Raw genomic sequence first — 14,289 nt, 5'->3', positions numbered from 1 at the left:
TCTGTCATTGGTTTAATGTAGGTGTGTACAAACCGTGACCCGCTGGCCAAACGTGACCCGCGAACTTAAACTTTTTGGCCAACAGAAAGGACCAGAGTTTAAATAATGTGTGGCCCACTGGACGATTTTCATTTATGTCTTAAGTTTACAAGATATAGTGAACATTATTTTTTGTTTGCCAACCGGACAATTTCAACCAGTGTGAAATCAAGCCAATCAAGCAAACAAATCTTTATCTACATTCCTTGTGGTTACATCTTTTGATTGCAGTCACATTTTATCTGTAGTAGCATAATTCTATTCGCTTGCACGCAGAGCTGAACTAATTCTGGTGTCCGACAAATTGTTCGTAAGCAATTGTTCGTAAAGCAATTGTTCGTAAGTAATTGTTCGTAAAACAATTGTTCGTAAAATTAATTCTTCGTAAACAATTCTTCCTAAAGCATTTTTTCGTGCATGCAGTTAAAATTTGATGTATACGAAGAAATGCTTTACGAAGAATTGTTTTAGGGATTTCATTTTACGAAAAACAGTTTACGAACAATTGTTTTACGAACAATTGCTTACAAACAATTGCTTTACGAACAATTGCTTACGAACAATTTGCCTATAACCACTAATTCTACAGTAAGTCATCAAAAGCCGAAAAAGCAGACAACATATTATCTGCTGTTTTGTGGTTGAATAGCCTACTGGCGTGCTGTGTGTGAACAAGGAGTGAACATCCATCAGCTGAGCATTCCGCAATCTCTGTCAGAAGGCGCCTTTAGGCTATAGCTAGGCGAAGGTAGCTGCGCGATTATTTATTGCGTGCACAATTGCACTTTCGTCATAATCTGATGAACAATATAGACATTTCTAGTTGTGACTCGCTGACCAAGCTGGTCATGTGTATTTGGCCCAGTAGTGTGCAAGTTTGCACAACCCTGGTTTAAAGCAATGACGTAAGCTTTCACCCCATCCTCAACTGAGTCCTTTCGTTTATCATCTTTCCTGCAAACATGCACAAATATTATTAGTAGCCTCTTATGTACTTTTGACAATATCAAGCAAATTACGGGATTAAAAAGTATACCAGAAGTACTAGCAAAAACAAAAAACAGAGCAAAATGGAAGGAGTTCGTATGGGATGCCACAGCTGATCAAACATGATTATTCTGTTCAAGAAGAAGAAGATTATGTACTTCGGTGTTAAAAAGATGGACACTTTCATGAACATGATACATTCATATCAAACATTATTTCATGCAATTAACGTTTTACAGATTGCAATGGGGTTGAAAGATGCTCAACACTTGACGTTGACGAACGAAGCTATGACCGACACCTTTCCAGACAGCGTGAGTGTAGAAGGTACGCTTGATGGTGGACAACTATTGCAAGTCTCTGCTCAAATGACCAGCTTAGCTAATAATGACAATGATACTTTCTACTGGGTATTGCCAGAAAAATTTCTTGGAAACAAGGTAAGATATTTCATACCGTAAATTGCCAAAGATTCAGTGATATTATTTGAGTTTTGTAACTCTGTGGGCATGTCAGTCTAATTGTGCCATAGAAAATGATTCAAATGTCTTGCTATCTAATTTCCTTATGATGTAAACGTACACACTAATGTAGAAAACTTGCATTGTAAGTAGCATTGCTCTCCTTAAGAGAAACAAAATCCAAGTGTTTCTGAAGATAGAATGATAGTTACTAGTTAGAAATTAAATTTTACTATTCTTAAAACCTCTATAGTAAAAAGCACAACTAATCAGACTTAGGCAAAAGAACAAACTGACGAATGCAAATCGACATCGAACAGATCTCAGAGGCGTGACAGAAATGCACCACACAAATTGATTAGAAAATATACAAAACAAAGGAATAGCCGTAAATATGCAATTACCCATTCAGAAACAAAATATAACGTTTGATATTCAAGAATTTAAGGATTTTATTTGAACCTCAGACCTGCCTCTGCACAGGATTTTAAACTAATTGGTAGAAACGTGTTATGGCACGCTACACATGAGACAGTACAAACTTTAAACGCATTTTTGTTTGTGAGGTTCAAGTTGAGATACTCTCTAGACCTAATCCGAAATTGCCTGGTTGATATACTTTCGCTTTCTTTGTTTAAGAATCTTTAATGTTGTTCTGTGTCTACATGAAATAATGCTAAATCCGATCGTGTTGTTGGGTTTCCTACATTTGTGGCACAGTTTCGTCAAGTCTCTTTCAAAGATCTACTTTTTTTCTAGTTGACTTCGTATGGTGGAAAGCTTCGTTACACAATCTATTTTACTGATGATCATAATAGTGGTCCAAGATACACCATTTCCCGTGTTAAACTTATTGGAAATGGAATAACGCTGAAATATATAAATCTAAAGTACCCAGCATTTGATGAAGTTGCAAAATTTATCATTGAGCTTTCAGAGGTGAGTTAAAGTGTTTGCACTTGATATTTCAAAATGAATGGTCTAAACGCAAAATGGAGTTTTTTTTAAATAAAATTGAGGTTGTTACACTGATTCTGATTTTGTTAGCAACGTAATGGACAGAACACGCCACCTATAAATAAAAATAAAACAAAGCGTAGGGGCATGCATATGTCTATAAAACTTGCTTTCAAATATTTAACAAAATGTATATGCATGGCCATGACACATTCATTGGAACTATCTGAAAGTGGACACGAAGATCGGCTTTCTTGTCTTCCCGTCCACTTGTTTAATCTAAATCTTCAAACACAAGGAGGGCGCACCTGCGCACGCCTGGATAGGACAAAAATGTGACTATTTGTGATCAACAATGCATTACTTTCAGAATAACTGGCTGACAGCTTCTGGAACTGCACCATCAAGAGAAGAGTTCCTGATTGTTCTCAGCAAACTTGATGCCGTTCTTATTAGGGCTTCCCATTCCACCGAAATGATAACCTCAAAGTAACCTTCATATTGCATGGTAGCTTTAAAGCTATATGGGTTCACGTATACGTTGCTGTTACGTTGTTTTGAAGTTAGGCTATTTAAACTACTTGGTCAAAACTTTGGTGACCTGATCAATTTTAATGCAATTAGCTTGACAGCGCTACCATATGTAACTTTTTTTTGGAAATTGCAGAAGCTCAAAGTAAAGCTTTTGACTGCCATTGAAAATAGTTGTGTTCAACCAGAAAGAGTGGTTGTGTTATGATAATTAATTAACCTTACAGCTGTCGCAATCGTTTCCAAAGGATGTTTTTTTATTTCTTGGCTAGTTTTTTTTTTTCAAACCGCTCCGAGCCTAAAAAGCCCCTGAACCAATCTATGGACGTTACACACTGCAATCTGCTCTCAAATCGATTGCAAAACGGCTCGGTTTGTTGTAAAATGTGATTGCTTGTTCAATGTTCATGCAAATTTATAATTTGCACATTGTTACATTTGCTTTTTTATGGTTTAGTTGATTTTTTAAAACGGTTTCCAACAGAATCAGCAACATATTCCTGGATATAGCTGTGCCTCGTCATACTGGGAAATCCGTAGCTCACAAAGTCGAACAATGCTCCTGTCCTGCTGGCTATACTGGCTCTTCCTGTGAGGTAAAAACAAATTTCTCGGTTTTACTTATTGTTGTAATGTATTTTATGTTTTTATATCTTCAAAACGTTTCATTCACATAACAAAGAAACCCATATTCTTACTTCTGAACATCGCTTTGTTATAAATGTACAATTGTTCATATACTACTTTTTTTGCTGTATATTAATTACTAGGTCTATCATTGAAAATGTACTTTAACCACTATTTACGAACTCTATAGGGTCTACGTGATTGTCATTAATTTTGTTTCAATAAAGTGCAGATTACAAAGTAAACAAGTGGTTCCCCTGCTTGATTTCTAGCGTTGGGCTGTATTAATACAAGATTCTCAATAGCCTATACGAAATCTTCAGCATGTACGAGAGTAAGGTGTAAACTTATGTGATGGCGCAGCGAGTAAAGCCGCTAGCTTTCCAATCATGCCATCCTGGTTTAACTCCCGGGTTATGTCAGTTGTTGAGAAACACCGCTCACTTCCACCCAAGGTGTAATAAATTGGGTCGATAGTTGCTGAAAGAAAGGTGGCCGAAGAGAAGAGAACTTACTACTCTATTCTCATTTCATGCTTGGATTCAAGCATTGGAATCACCTATGAATGTACATTGTACATGTACTGTACCTGTACCTTGTATTCAGGATTGTGCCACAGGATATTCAAGGTTTGACAGCAACGGCTATCCCGCAGTTTGCCGTCCGTGTGAATGCAATGGACATTCTGACTCTTGCGACAGTACGACCGGTGCTTGTGTTGTAAGTGTATTTGTTGCTACACATGTCGTTTTATGTTGATATAACACTTAATTTTTATAGTTTAATAAATAACTGTTAAACTAATTGCACCTAAAAAGATGAATCCAAAATATTTTAAAAACTTTTCAAACACAAACTGGTGTATCAAATCGCGCCACCGTTTTCATAGAAGTCATAATCATGTGAGAGTCGTGATTTCATAACGTCAAAAATGGTTTGCATATGGCAGGGCTGCCAAAACAACACAATAGGGAAGCGATGCGAGAAATGTGCTCCTGGATATTACGGAGTTGCCACAAGAGGAACATCACGGGACTGTCGTGAATGCGCTTGTCCTGGCACTGGGGCAAACAGGTGAGATATGTGCAATGTTTTTTGTGGTTGTTTTTGACCATTTGTTGAATACAAGCATTGAGTAATCAGTTGGATTAGTCTTACTGGGATTCCAATGAGGGCATCTCAATCTAATTTCACTGAAGCGTCGCCCAACTCGTTTTTTGTTTCATTTTGACTTTCATTTTTGTTAGCAAATTAACTTTAAACTTGCATCTTCTCATATCAAAGTTTAGATGAATGTTTTTCGAGCATAACTTTTTCAAACTTTGCTGGAGCACTTGTGATTTGCCAATTTAAAGCTTTTCAGTCACATCACAGCAGGGCAAAGTCATAATATTTTTTATTCAGCTTTTCAGAAACTTGCCGTTACGACGTTTCAGCCAACAGGCTTACATGCACTGCTTGTCGGGAAGGATACACTGGACAAAGGTGCGAAAATTGTGCTCCGGAATATGAAGGAAATCCAACTGCTGCTGGAGGACTATGCAGAAAAAGAGGTGTGTTGCATTTGCTCTGACCACTGGCTATGTCACGCCATCCTTAAGATGGATTGCAGAATTCCATGGTAGCCATTTTAGATGCATTGCTATATCTTCAACTTATTTTCATTCAACAGCATCGCCTACCCCAACCCAGCATCTTCCAGAAGTCACCGTTTCTGCAAAGAACGTAGACGCCAGGAAAGGATCCAGTATAACCATACGGTAGTATTGCTGTGTTGCCTATCCTGTGTCATTTAAAATTACTTTTCGCTGAGAGTCTGAGAGAGAGGAAATTTCTATCTTTGATTTAGTAGAATTATAAATTGTTTAGCTGTGCTGTGAATTCATCTTCGCCCGTTGCTGTGTCGTGGCATCACGAGAACTCGAACAATGGACCTCTGCCTCACGGAGCTCGCGTTACCAACCGAGGCAGAACACTGAGACTTTCATCCTTCTCAAGCTCACAAGTTGGAACGTACCAATGCGCAGCACGAAACAAATTCGGTTCAACAAGTGATTCTGTTTCCATCTCACTAGCAAGTAAGACGTTAAAGAATGACTTGCGCTGCCATCGTTGTGCAAATGCATTTTAGGCTACCAAGCAGGCGCGGATTTATGGGGGGGGGCCCAGGGGGCCCGGGCCCCCCCCGAAATTTTGTGAAAAATTGTATGTTTTCGCATCAAATGGTTTGATATGCTTCTAAACAGCTGATATTAGTCCCTCGGCATCACAATTGATGAAAATGGTTGTTTTAATGTCTATTTTTTAGCATATCGTATATGTCGTAGTATCATTGTTCATATCTGTTTAGCTTTTTCTTTCTTTTTAATTGATTTTCAAATTTTCTGGCCCCCCCCGAAAAAAACTCTTAGATTCGCGCCTGCTACCAAGTACTATTTTGCTATAAGAAAGCTGTGAGATAATGTTCGGCATATTTGACTAACATAGTATTTTTATCTTGTTGAACTACAAAATGGTTTATTTTTGCCTTGTGGGCTGAAAATGGTTTTGTTTCATATATGCTTGTGTGACCCAGGTGAGAGGCCAATGATCAGAGTAAGAGTGGAAAAACCCAAGCGAGTGGAAGCCGTTGTCGGCTCCTCGGTTACTTTCAAGTGCTCGGCAAGAAGCAAGGTAAGAAGTGTGACATTGTGGTTTAGAGGGAAATCGTGGGCTACAATTTTTCTTGGTTTATCAAAACAAAAAAATGTAATGAAAACAACACACCAAGTCATATTAAACTTGATAGAACGACGATACACCGACTACGGCACCACTACTTATTGCACTTAATTAGGGAATGTGTCACAAAAGCTTGCGAAAAACGATGCTACAACAACCAACTCTCAACATTCGGTTAAAATAGATCGTTTCAGCCTCATTTGCACTTGTGAAATAAGTAGCGATCAAGCTGTTAAAGAAAGGCGATACTCAATCTATTACGACGCTTTAAATTCAAACACTTGGCGCCTTTTTCATTTTAACTTTTTTAAACCGCGTTCTGTTGCGCAGATGCCCGCTTTTGTGGTGTCATGGACGAAGCAACATGGCATGTTGCCAGAGTCAAGGGTAACAGATTTCGAAGGAGTCTTGCGTATCACAAACGTCCAATCATCCGATTCTGGAACATACGCTTGTACGGGATCGAATATGCACGGCACCGATCGGGAAATGGCAACACTCGTAGTCCAATAAGAAGCCGAACGTCAGTGTAAAAAAAAACAGAAGCAACCTAAACCGAACATTCGGTACTGACTTTCGACCGATAGACAAAGTATTTTGATACCACTAACACCATGGTTTCGGGGAGGGAAACTAATATTGTTTGTTTTTGAAATATTCCTGAAGACGTGGATTTACATCGTTTTGCAAGTTTGATTTGGTCTTGAAATTTTTGAAAAATCAGCATCACTTATTTTTACTGTAAATTGTACAACAATAGTAACACTGCGTTTTTGTGCATAATGAATCTGCTTTTACTTTTTTCAGTTTTGCAAAAAATAATTGATTTCGTAAGTAGATAGAAAATTTTATTTTGTATCAATTCAAAAAATAAAGCCAACTTTGCTGTGTTTCTGAAATATTTTATCGAACATGCCAGGCATTTTAAATGTCAGGCTTGGCCATGCTGCGGTGTGATGTGAAAAAAAAAACAGAACCTTTTCACAACAATTCGTGGTAACCCAAAGCTTAGCCTACAGCCCTACACCATTAATGACTAGACTGACACTTGTAAGTGGGCTCATACTTTAGCTATTTCTTGAAAAGAATGTGGTGAATATAAAAAAACCTAACTAGCAATTTGAAGTTGATTAGGCCAGTGTGGCCTGCACCAACTTCGTATTTCAGCATCGTGAGTTACTTTCCTTAAATTTGTTGTTTTGTTTTAACTGCATACCCTACTAATTTTGTTTTTTTGTGCTCCAGCATTGTTTTTGTGGTAACTTTAATTTTTGTCTACACAACAGCGTCGAGGCTATGCGGTAAATATATCCTACCATCAAACAAATTCTTGCTGCAAAACTCTGAAATATGTGAATTTTTTTCGAATTCAAGTTTTTTTTTTGTATTTTTGCAAACTACTGTAACTTGTCTGGTTTGACAGGTCAACTATTTTGACAACTAAAACATAGTTTTTCGGTTTTTTTCTTGAATACACAACCAACATCACTAAAGACTAGTGGTCGAGAATCAGATTTTAGTTAGGCTATAGCGAATAAAAGTGTTTCGTCATATTTCTGTGCTTTGGTTGTAATAATCGCTGTTAGGTATAGAAATATATTGCGTTTGTTATAGGTTTTGTGAAAGTGTTGACGACAGTGGACAACAGTATAAGCAAAACAAAAAATCTTGAACTCGAAGTTTCGCCTTGATTAACCTCACAACGTCACCAAATCGAGTGGTACAGTTTAAAACCAAGTGGTTATGGTGTAGCACAGGGAGCAGGGGCGGATCCAGAGGGGGGCGATTGGGGCGATCGCCCCCCCTAAAACCTAAGAAAGTAGCTTTATTCTTCATTTATATGTGTACGATTTGGAAAACAACATTCTTTCAATTTATTTTTCTTTGTCGGAAAAAAACAGCAATAAAAAAGTTACTAATAGTTTACGGGAACAAACCAACAAAAGAAAACGGCGGCAAAACCACAAAAGTTTAAAACGTGCATGCGATGTAAATTTAAAGCATACGTCCATGAAAGTAAAGTTAAGCACGGCCACCAAACCAAACAGTTTAAAATAGATGAATTAGTTGAAAGAAACATATCGAAAGCAATGCTGAATAAGTCTTTCGCCATGTTCAAAGATTAGGGTAGGCTATAATAATAACATAGTATAAGGCTATTATTTCGTCACAGAGTCTATACCCAGCGAAATTACTAAAATTTAAAAAGTTTCTAAACTTTTTGCCGGCACTGTAGAGCATAGCGATAAATCCCTTAGCTTAGATAAGCTGGTTGACAAAGCGGGTTATTGGCAACTTTGGCGGTCAGACGTGGAACTAAAACCATTGGAATTCTACCTTGAAATTGCACACATAAACAGCAAAGTTCAATGTTTATCAATGAGACTTTAGCATCTTGTCACCTAACATCATTGCTACCACGAAATTGCTCAAGTATCGACCCGATAGCATTGACAAAAGTCATGTGCAATGCATACAATGGCTTGTTATGTCATATATATAGTGTGGAATTTGCTCTATGTTCAGAAATCCAACTATGGAAGGAGAAGTGGGCAAATATAACTTTTCCGGCGACTGCTGCAGTCTTACCGATGACTGCGGAAGAAGCTTTACAACAGTGTGATGAAGATGTGTAAATAATCGTACACTCTCTTCTAAAACTACTATTAATCTTGCCAGCCAGCGTAGCATCAGCCGAAAGAAGCTTTTCATCTCTTCGGTCGTTAAAAACCTGGCTGAGGAACAACATTGGCGAGGAAAGACTGAATGGATTGGCCTTACTATACCAGCATCGGGACATTTTAATTGACACAGACTCCGTGATAAATCGATTTGCCAACAGTAGAAATCGCAAACTTGACTTTGTGTTGTAGTCAAAGGTACGACACACGTTCCGGCAAAGTAGCTTTTTTATTTACGTTTTATTTGTTAAGTCCACAAAAATAGTTGTTTCTGTTATTGTTAGTTTCTTTCTTTGTCTGGTGATGGCATAGGCACATCAGCTCTTCATCCCTCCCTTTGCCAACAACAGTATTGTTGAGGGTTTTTTAAGTTATAGAATTTCTCATAATTTGTGTTCGAAATGCTCTCAGAACGCACCAAATTCGATCTAAATTTTCTAGGGCAGACCCCCGTCATTGTTTGTGCCGGGCTGACCACTTTCCTGAATGCCAATGGCATCGCCCCCCCTAACGTTAATACCTGGATCCGCCCCTGACAGGGAGCGGATCCAGCGAGTAGCCTTAGAGGGGGAGATTCCGACTTTGCAAATACATGGTGACTAAAATTGCTTTTCTGTGTTTTAGGGGGAGAGGGAATCACCCTAATTGCCCCCACCCTAAATTCGCCGCTGGTGTAGTGTTGAGAAAGCAAGTAAAAGTTTAGGCTAGAGTTACTTTTACGATTCGAGTCTGATGTCGGATTTAAATTGCTATGTAAAAATCGACGTAGCATACCAGTAGCCTACGCGCAAGGCCTAAGAGTTTAGTAACGTTTATTACGTGGCCAGAGAAAAAGAAGCTAAACGGTGCATTTTACACAAAATACTTTGTCTTAACTACATAAAAAACACACTATTTTTTGTTCCTTTGAATTGAATGCAAAGAACAATACATGGGCAACATTTCAATTAGGGAACGATGTGTAAAAGCAAGAGCCTCAGAACTCATAGAAACTGACCGATATGAATCTGGTACCACGAGTTCTTTCCAATACATTTCATACTCTTATTTTTTGCCCTTACAGCAATCGAAAATCTTTCTACATACATACTGACGTTTTTGCCGAAATGAACTGTGTTGGATGATACAGGTCGCACAATTTGAACCAAATAATAACTATCCAACTAACAAAATTGATCATTTTTACATTGATTCAACGTCTGTAAACGTTGAATTGATGTAAAAAGTAAGCACCAATTTTGCAAGCTGAGATAGGGTGCATTGTTTGAGATTAAAGCGATAGCATATACTTATAGCCTACTAAAAGTCCAGCGTTCCAAATGGGTTCTTTTTGCATCGATTCAACGTCAACATGGGTTGAATCAATATCAAAAGCAACCAATTTTGCTAGCTAGATATTTGTAAAGCGTCATATCTACAGCAATAAAATTCTACTGCTCAGGGGCTCAGAAATAAAGGCACAGTACAACCGACAACAAATTACAATACTGTAGTTATAATAAGCACAGGAAATAAAACAAGATGATGAGCCCATCGGAATTTTATCCAGTTCAGAAAAGCACCCTCTTCAAATAGTTCAGTTGTCATCGTATTCAAAAACTACAATGATTGGTGTTGTGGTCCTGTTGTAAGCCTAGGCTGGTCATCTATCAAAATGCCATGTGGTATTTACAAATAGGTGACGTACCATTTGTCATCTCAGCAAATGGTATCATAAATTACACACATTTGTTGTCTTAGCTTTTATCACATAGTCTTATCTTTGGTCATCTTTTTGCTTTAGATTTATGACCCTGCGAAGTCTCATTAGGGTTATTATTATGTTTATTGCTCGGCTGTAAGATACGAACAAAACTGTCAAAGTTTATTCGCCCATTTCCTTTGTCATCGGCGGCGGCTATCATATCTACAAGATCCTCATCCGTCATTTGGTTGTCATCTTCTTCATCCTCGTCAAATTCTCCCATGGCTTCTCTCAAGTCAGACAAAGTGATGAAACCGTCTTCATCACAGTCGAGAATCTTAAAGGCTTCACGTAAAGCATCTTTCTCGCTCACAGCGGAAGTGCTGCCCAATGTAAATGCCTGCACAACCCAACAGCAAATAATTATAGGCTATAAAATGTGTAACATCACACCTAATCGGGCTATTGAGTAAGCTTTATTGAGTATACTGTAGCCAGGGTTGGAAGTCGTTAGTCAAAAAGCAGTGACTATTTCACTATTCGATAGTGCTCAAAAAAGCAATGACTTTCCGCTATCGACACTTAAAAAAAGCAGTGAATAGCAATTACTAAAAATAATTAAAAAAAATAACAAGCAACCCGCAAACTCAAAAAAAAATACGCAAACTCGAAAAAAACAAGCCCAAACTTGTGGGAAAATCGCAAGGTTGGCAACACTGTTAACGACTCTCCCTGGCATGGTTTTTCTGAACTGTGTTGCCCGCAAAATTGTCCTTAATCCTTTAAAGTTTGAAAACCAGAAGGGGACTAGGACGGATAGTAATCTGAAAACTAAATCTCGTAAATTCGTTTTGACAACGAAGTAAGTGAACAACAAAAAATGATTCAGCAGTTCTCCTAAATATCGATTAGTGAAAAACGAATAATGATTTCGTTGCTTGCACAAAAAAGCAGTGAGTAACGCGCATTCGATATTTATTTTTAAAAGGAATGGGTATAAGCATTCGATATTCAGAAAGCAACGAATAACGCTATCGAATAGTGACAACTAGTCGTTACTTCCAACCCTGACTGTAGCTTGATTAAGCGATGTACCAAATGTTAGACAGTGAGATAACAATTATAACAACTGAAGACTTGAAATTAACCTATACATTGAGCATTTCTTAACCGTGACCCACAACTTGTTTTTATCATGAAACTTGATTGATTGTGCTCAGTTACAGCTTGTGTTTACATAATCATATATTTTTATTGTCAACGTTTTGTCACACCAGCTCTTTTCGTTTTGCCTGGTCTCAACAAAAATCGTTTTGATATGTAAAGTAAGTTAGCAATATCGAAAATAAGTTATTAAAAATCTGCTACGGCCTTGCTGCTTAAAAACTTGGACCACCAAACTGTTCATGTTCTTCAAATGTATTTGCTCTACTGAAAGTGAGTCTTCTTACCCGAACAAAGTCAGCAAAGTCTAAGTTTCCGTTTTCATTGTCTTCTTCAAAACTTCCAGATGAAGATGCGCTTGTTTTGCCACGCTTATTGCGAAGTTGGTCTGGGTGTTTAGAAAAATGTTCTGCACTAGCAACAGCACTTTCAAATTGGTGCAACCTCGCCTTTACGCTGGCTTCAGGTTTAACGCCCCTATACGAAGTCATTTTCTAGAAAAAAAGATAATGTTTATCTTTACACAGGGTTTATCACACAGTAACTGCTAACTTAGTTGATATTATAAGATTATTGCACAGCTCACTAACCACAACACAACTTTCACATTAGGGGCTATGCCTCTGACATAAAGTTGCGCCATCTTTCGTTCTTTGACTTAGGCTACAATAGAATTTTATCAGCTGCATGGTCTCTTTCTGCCGTTTGATCAAGCTCCTAAAATAAACTAACTGCTTCCGTACTTCCATTCATCAAGATAATGCGATATCTTATTATTGTCAGACTGTTGACCTAAAGTGTGTCTTGCTTGTTTCACACGAAATAAACCAATTGTACGGAATGACGTTTGATCAACAGGTTGAACTGGTTCAATTCAAAGGAACAAAGCAGGTAGGTTTCATTATACACGTGCTATGTCGAGTATACTGATACTGTACATGCCTATTATGGCTATTATCGTTTTCAAAGTTTAATATATCATAATCTTTGTCTCATGTCTCGATTACGCTAAACTCGTCAAATTCAGCTTTAATCAATTCATCTCAAAATTGGCTCATTTTACAAAGAAAGAACAAAAACAGTCAAATGTGTTGATGAAATAAAAACACTTTTTTTTATTTACTGCGATATATGACTACATCACTAGCTTTTCCTAGTGGTTTTCGCCATAGGAGTATGCTATAATTATAGTTGGCAAATTCTGACCTATGAGTATGAATTATAACATAATCGCTTTCTATTTTTCCATCCCCTTTCAAACCAAATCATTGCATGAGCTGCAAGTTTTTTCTTCTTGCAAACCACAGGTTAGCTACGTACCCAACATATTCCATTACAATGGTGTACATCTATTTTTTTAACTTGTGGGCAAACATTGCTCTAGCGCACTGCCCTAGCTGCAAAAAGTAAAATATGATTTTGATTTAGGCCTAATATCGTGAGTAGGTTATACAGCTACTGACAGCTATATCATTGCTGCTAAGCAGAAGACTAAAGCAATAGCTACAAGCTGTGTAAATTTTCGATAGCGCATTCAAAGTTAAATATCAGCTTATTGCTTTGTACGTACACAGCCTACCTTTGTCTGCTTTGTTTGCTGTTGTGTTTTAGGTTGTAACTACTTTTACTGTTTGAACAACCACTTCAGCCACAAAAGCGTTGTTTTGTTTATTTAACAAGCAACGTAAATATGTTTAGTGCTTTCCATAGCAAGCAACCTGCTCTAATCTTATTTTGTGTTGTGATAGTAAAAATGTTACACTGACTGACTGCTAGGCCTACAGAGCTGTTATGAAGAGTATTCTTTTGTCTTCCAGAATGTTTGAAAATGTTTAGCTTTTCACAGCAATTGATCGTGAAATATCTTAAAGCAACAATGGAGAAAAGAGGCGAAGTGCTTCGCATACCTTAATTTTTACAGTCTATTTTTTTTTGCATAACCAACCAAATCCTTGTTATAAAAATTTGTTCTTTTTACATTGACTCAATGTCTGCTTTTTAAGCTTGCGATTATTTCTCACAAAAATTTGACAATTGAAGAGACAGGACAATCAAAGCAACACTTTCATTGAATTTTTCTGACCTCGCATCTGCTTCACCAATTCAACTTTACTAAGGCAAGGGGTCAGACATTTAAAGGATGCGGCGCAATGCGAGATGGTGAACATATTCCGCTTTCAAAGAACAATAAAGCAGTTATGAAAGTTCACACCGATCGGATTTAAATCAATAAACTCGTCGGATATGAACACAAAGACGATGATGGACAGCCTCACTGCGGCATAAAGGAATGGTGTGTTTATTTTGACAGGGCAAGATTCCTTTCAAGTTGCAATAAAATAGTGCTCAAGCTCAAGTGTGATACTTTAAGAACTTTTCAGCAGATGCACGCCCGGAATTATTCACGGGTAGGCCCAGCTTAGCTTATGTGGTGCAT

The 14,289-nt window shown here is 37.7% G+C and overlaps 2 protein-coding genes across 3 annotated transcripts in view; one reads left to right on the top strand and one right to left on the bottom strand.

The window, feature by feature from the left end:
- LOC145784753 (basement membrane-specific heparan sulfate proteoglycan core protein-like) overlaps positions 1-7,876 on the top strand; it is a 32,167-nt gene extending 24,291 nt beyond the window's left edge. For both annotated transcript variants that reach the window (XM_082596605.1, XM_082596604.1), the window contains exons 20-30: positions 1,266-1,466; positions 2,247-2,426; positions 2,815-2,933; positions 3,460-3,571; positions 4,209-4,322; positions 4,552-4,676; positions 5,007-5,155; positions 5,275-5,362; positions 5,472-5,680; positions 6,178-6,275; positions 6,654-7,876. In XM_082596605.1, the coding sequence (XP_082452731.1) occupies positions 1,266-1,466; positions 2,247-2,426; positions 2,815-2,933; positions 3,460-3,571; positions 4,209-4,322; positions 4,552-4,676; positions 5,007-5,155; positions 5,275-5,362; positions 5,472-5,680; positions 6,178-6,275; positions 6,654-6,836 (1,578 nt within the window). In that variant the 3' untranslated portion in view covers positions 6,837-7,876. The remainder of the gene's footprint in view (positions 1-1,265; positions 1,467-2,246; positions 2,427-2,814; positions 2,934-3,459; positions 3,572-4,208; positions 4,323-4,551; positions 4,677-5,006; positions 5,156-5,274; positions 5,363-5,471; positions 5,681-6,177; positions 6,276-6,653) is intronic.
- Positions 7,877-8,185: 309 nt separating this feature from the next.
- On the bottom strand, positions 8,186-12,343 carry LOC145784434 (uncharacterized). The gene is made up of 2 exons (XM_082596247.1): positions 12,140-12,343; positions 8,186-11,088 (listed from the first exon to the last, which is right to left on the bottom strand). The coding sequence occupies exons 1-2, from the start codon at positions 12,341-12,343 to the stop codon at positions 10,771-10,773; spliced, it is 522 nt and encodes a 173-aa protein (XP_082452373.1). The 3' UTR covers positions 8,186-10,770.
- Between the last annotated feature and the right edge of the window lie 1,946 nt (positions 12,344-14,289).

This window comes from Aplidium turbinatum, chromosome 15, assembly GCF_918807975.1.
Source record: "Aplidium turbinatum chromosome 15, kaAplTurb1.1, whole genome shotgun sequence".
Classification (NCBI taxonomy): domain Eukaryota; kingdom Metazoa; phylum Chordata; class Ascidiacea; order Aplousobranchia; family Polyclinidae; genus Aplidium; species Aplidium turbinatum.
The sequence above is the reverse complement of the archived record's forward strand: the minus strand, read 5'-3'. Positions and strand labels throughout refer to the sequence as shown.

Excerpts from the sequence above, each read along its gene's own strand:
- LOC145784434 (XM_082596247.1), bottom strand. The coding sequence starts at position 12,343 with ATGACTTCGTATAGGGGCGTTAAACCTGAAGCCAGCGTAAAGGCGAGG. Across the intron at positions 11,089-12,139 it reads ACTTTGCTGACTTTGTTCGG|GCATTTACATTGGGCAGCAC; the intron begins GTAAGAAGACTC and ends TGGGTTGTGCAG.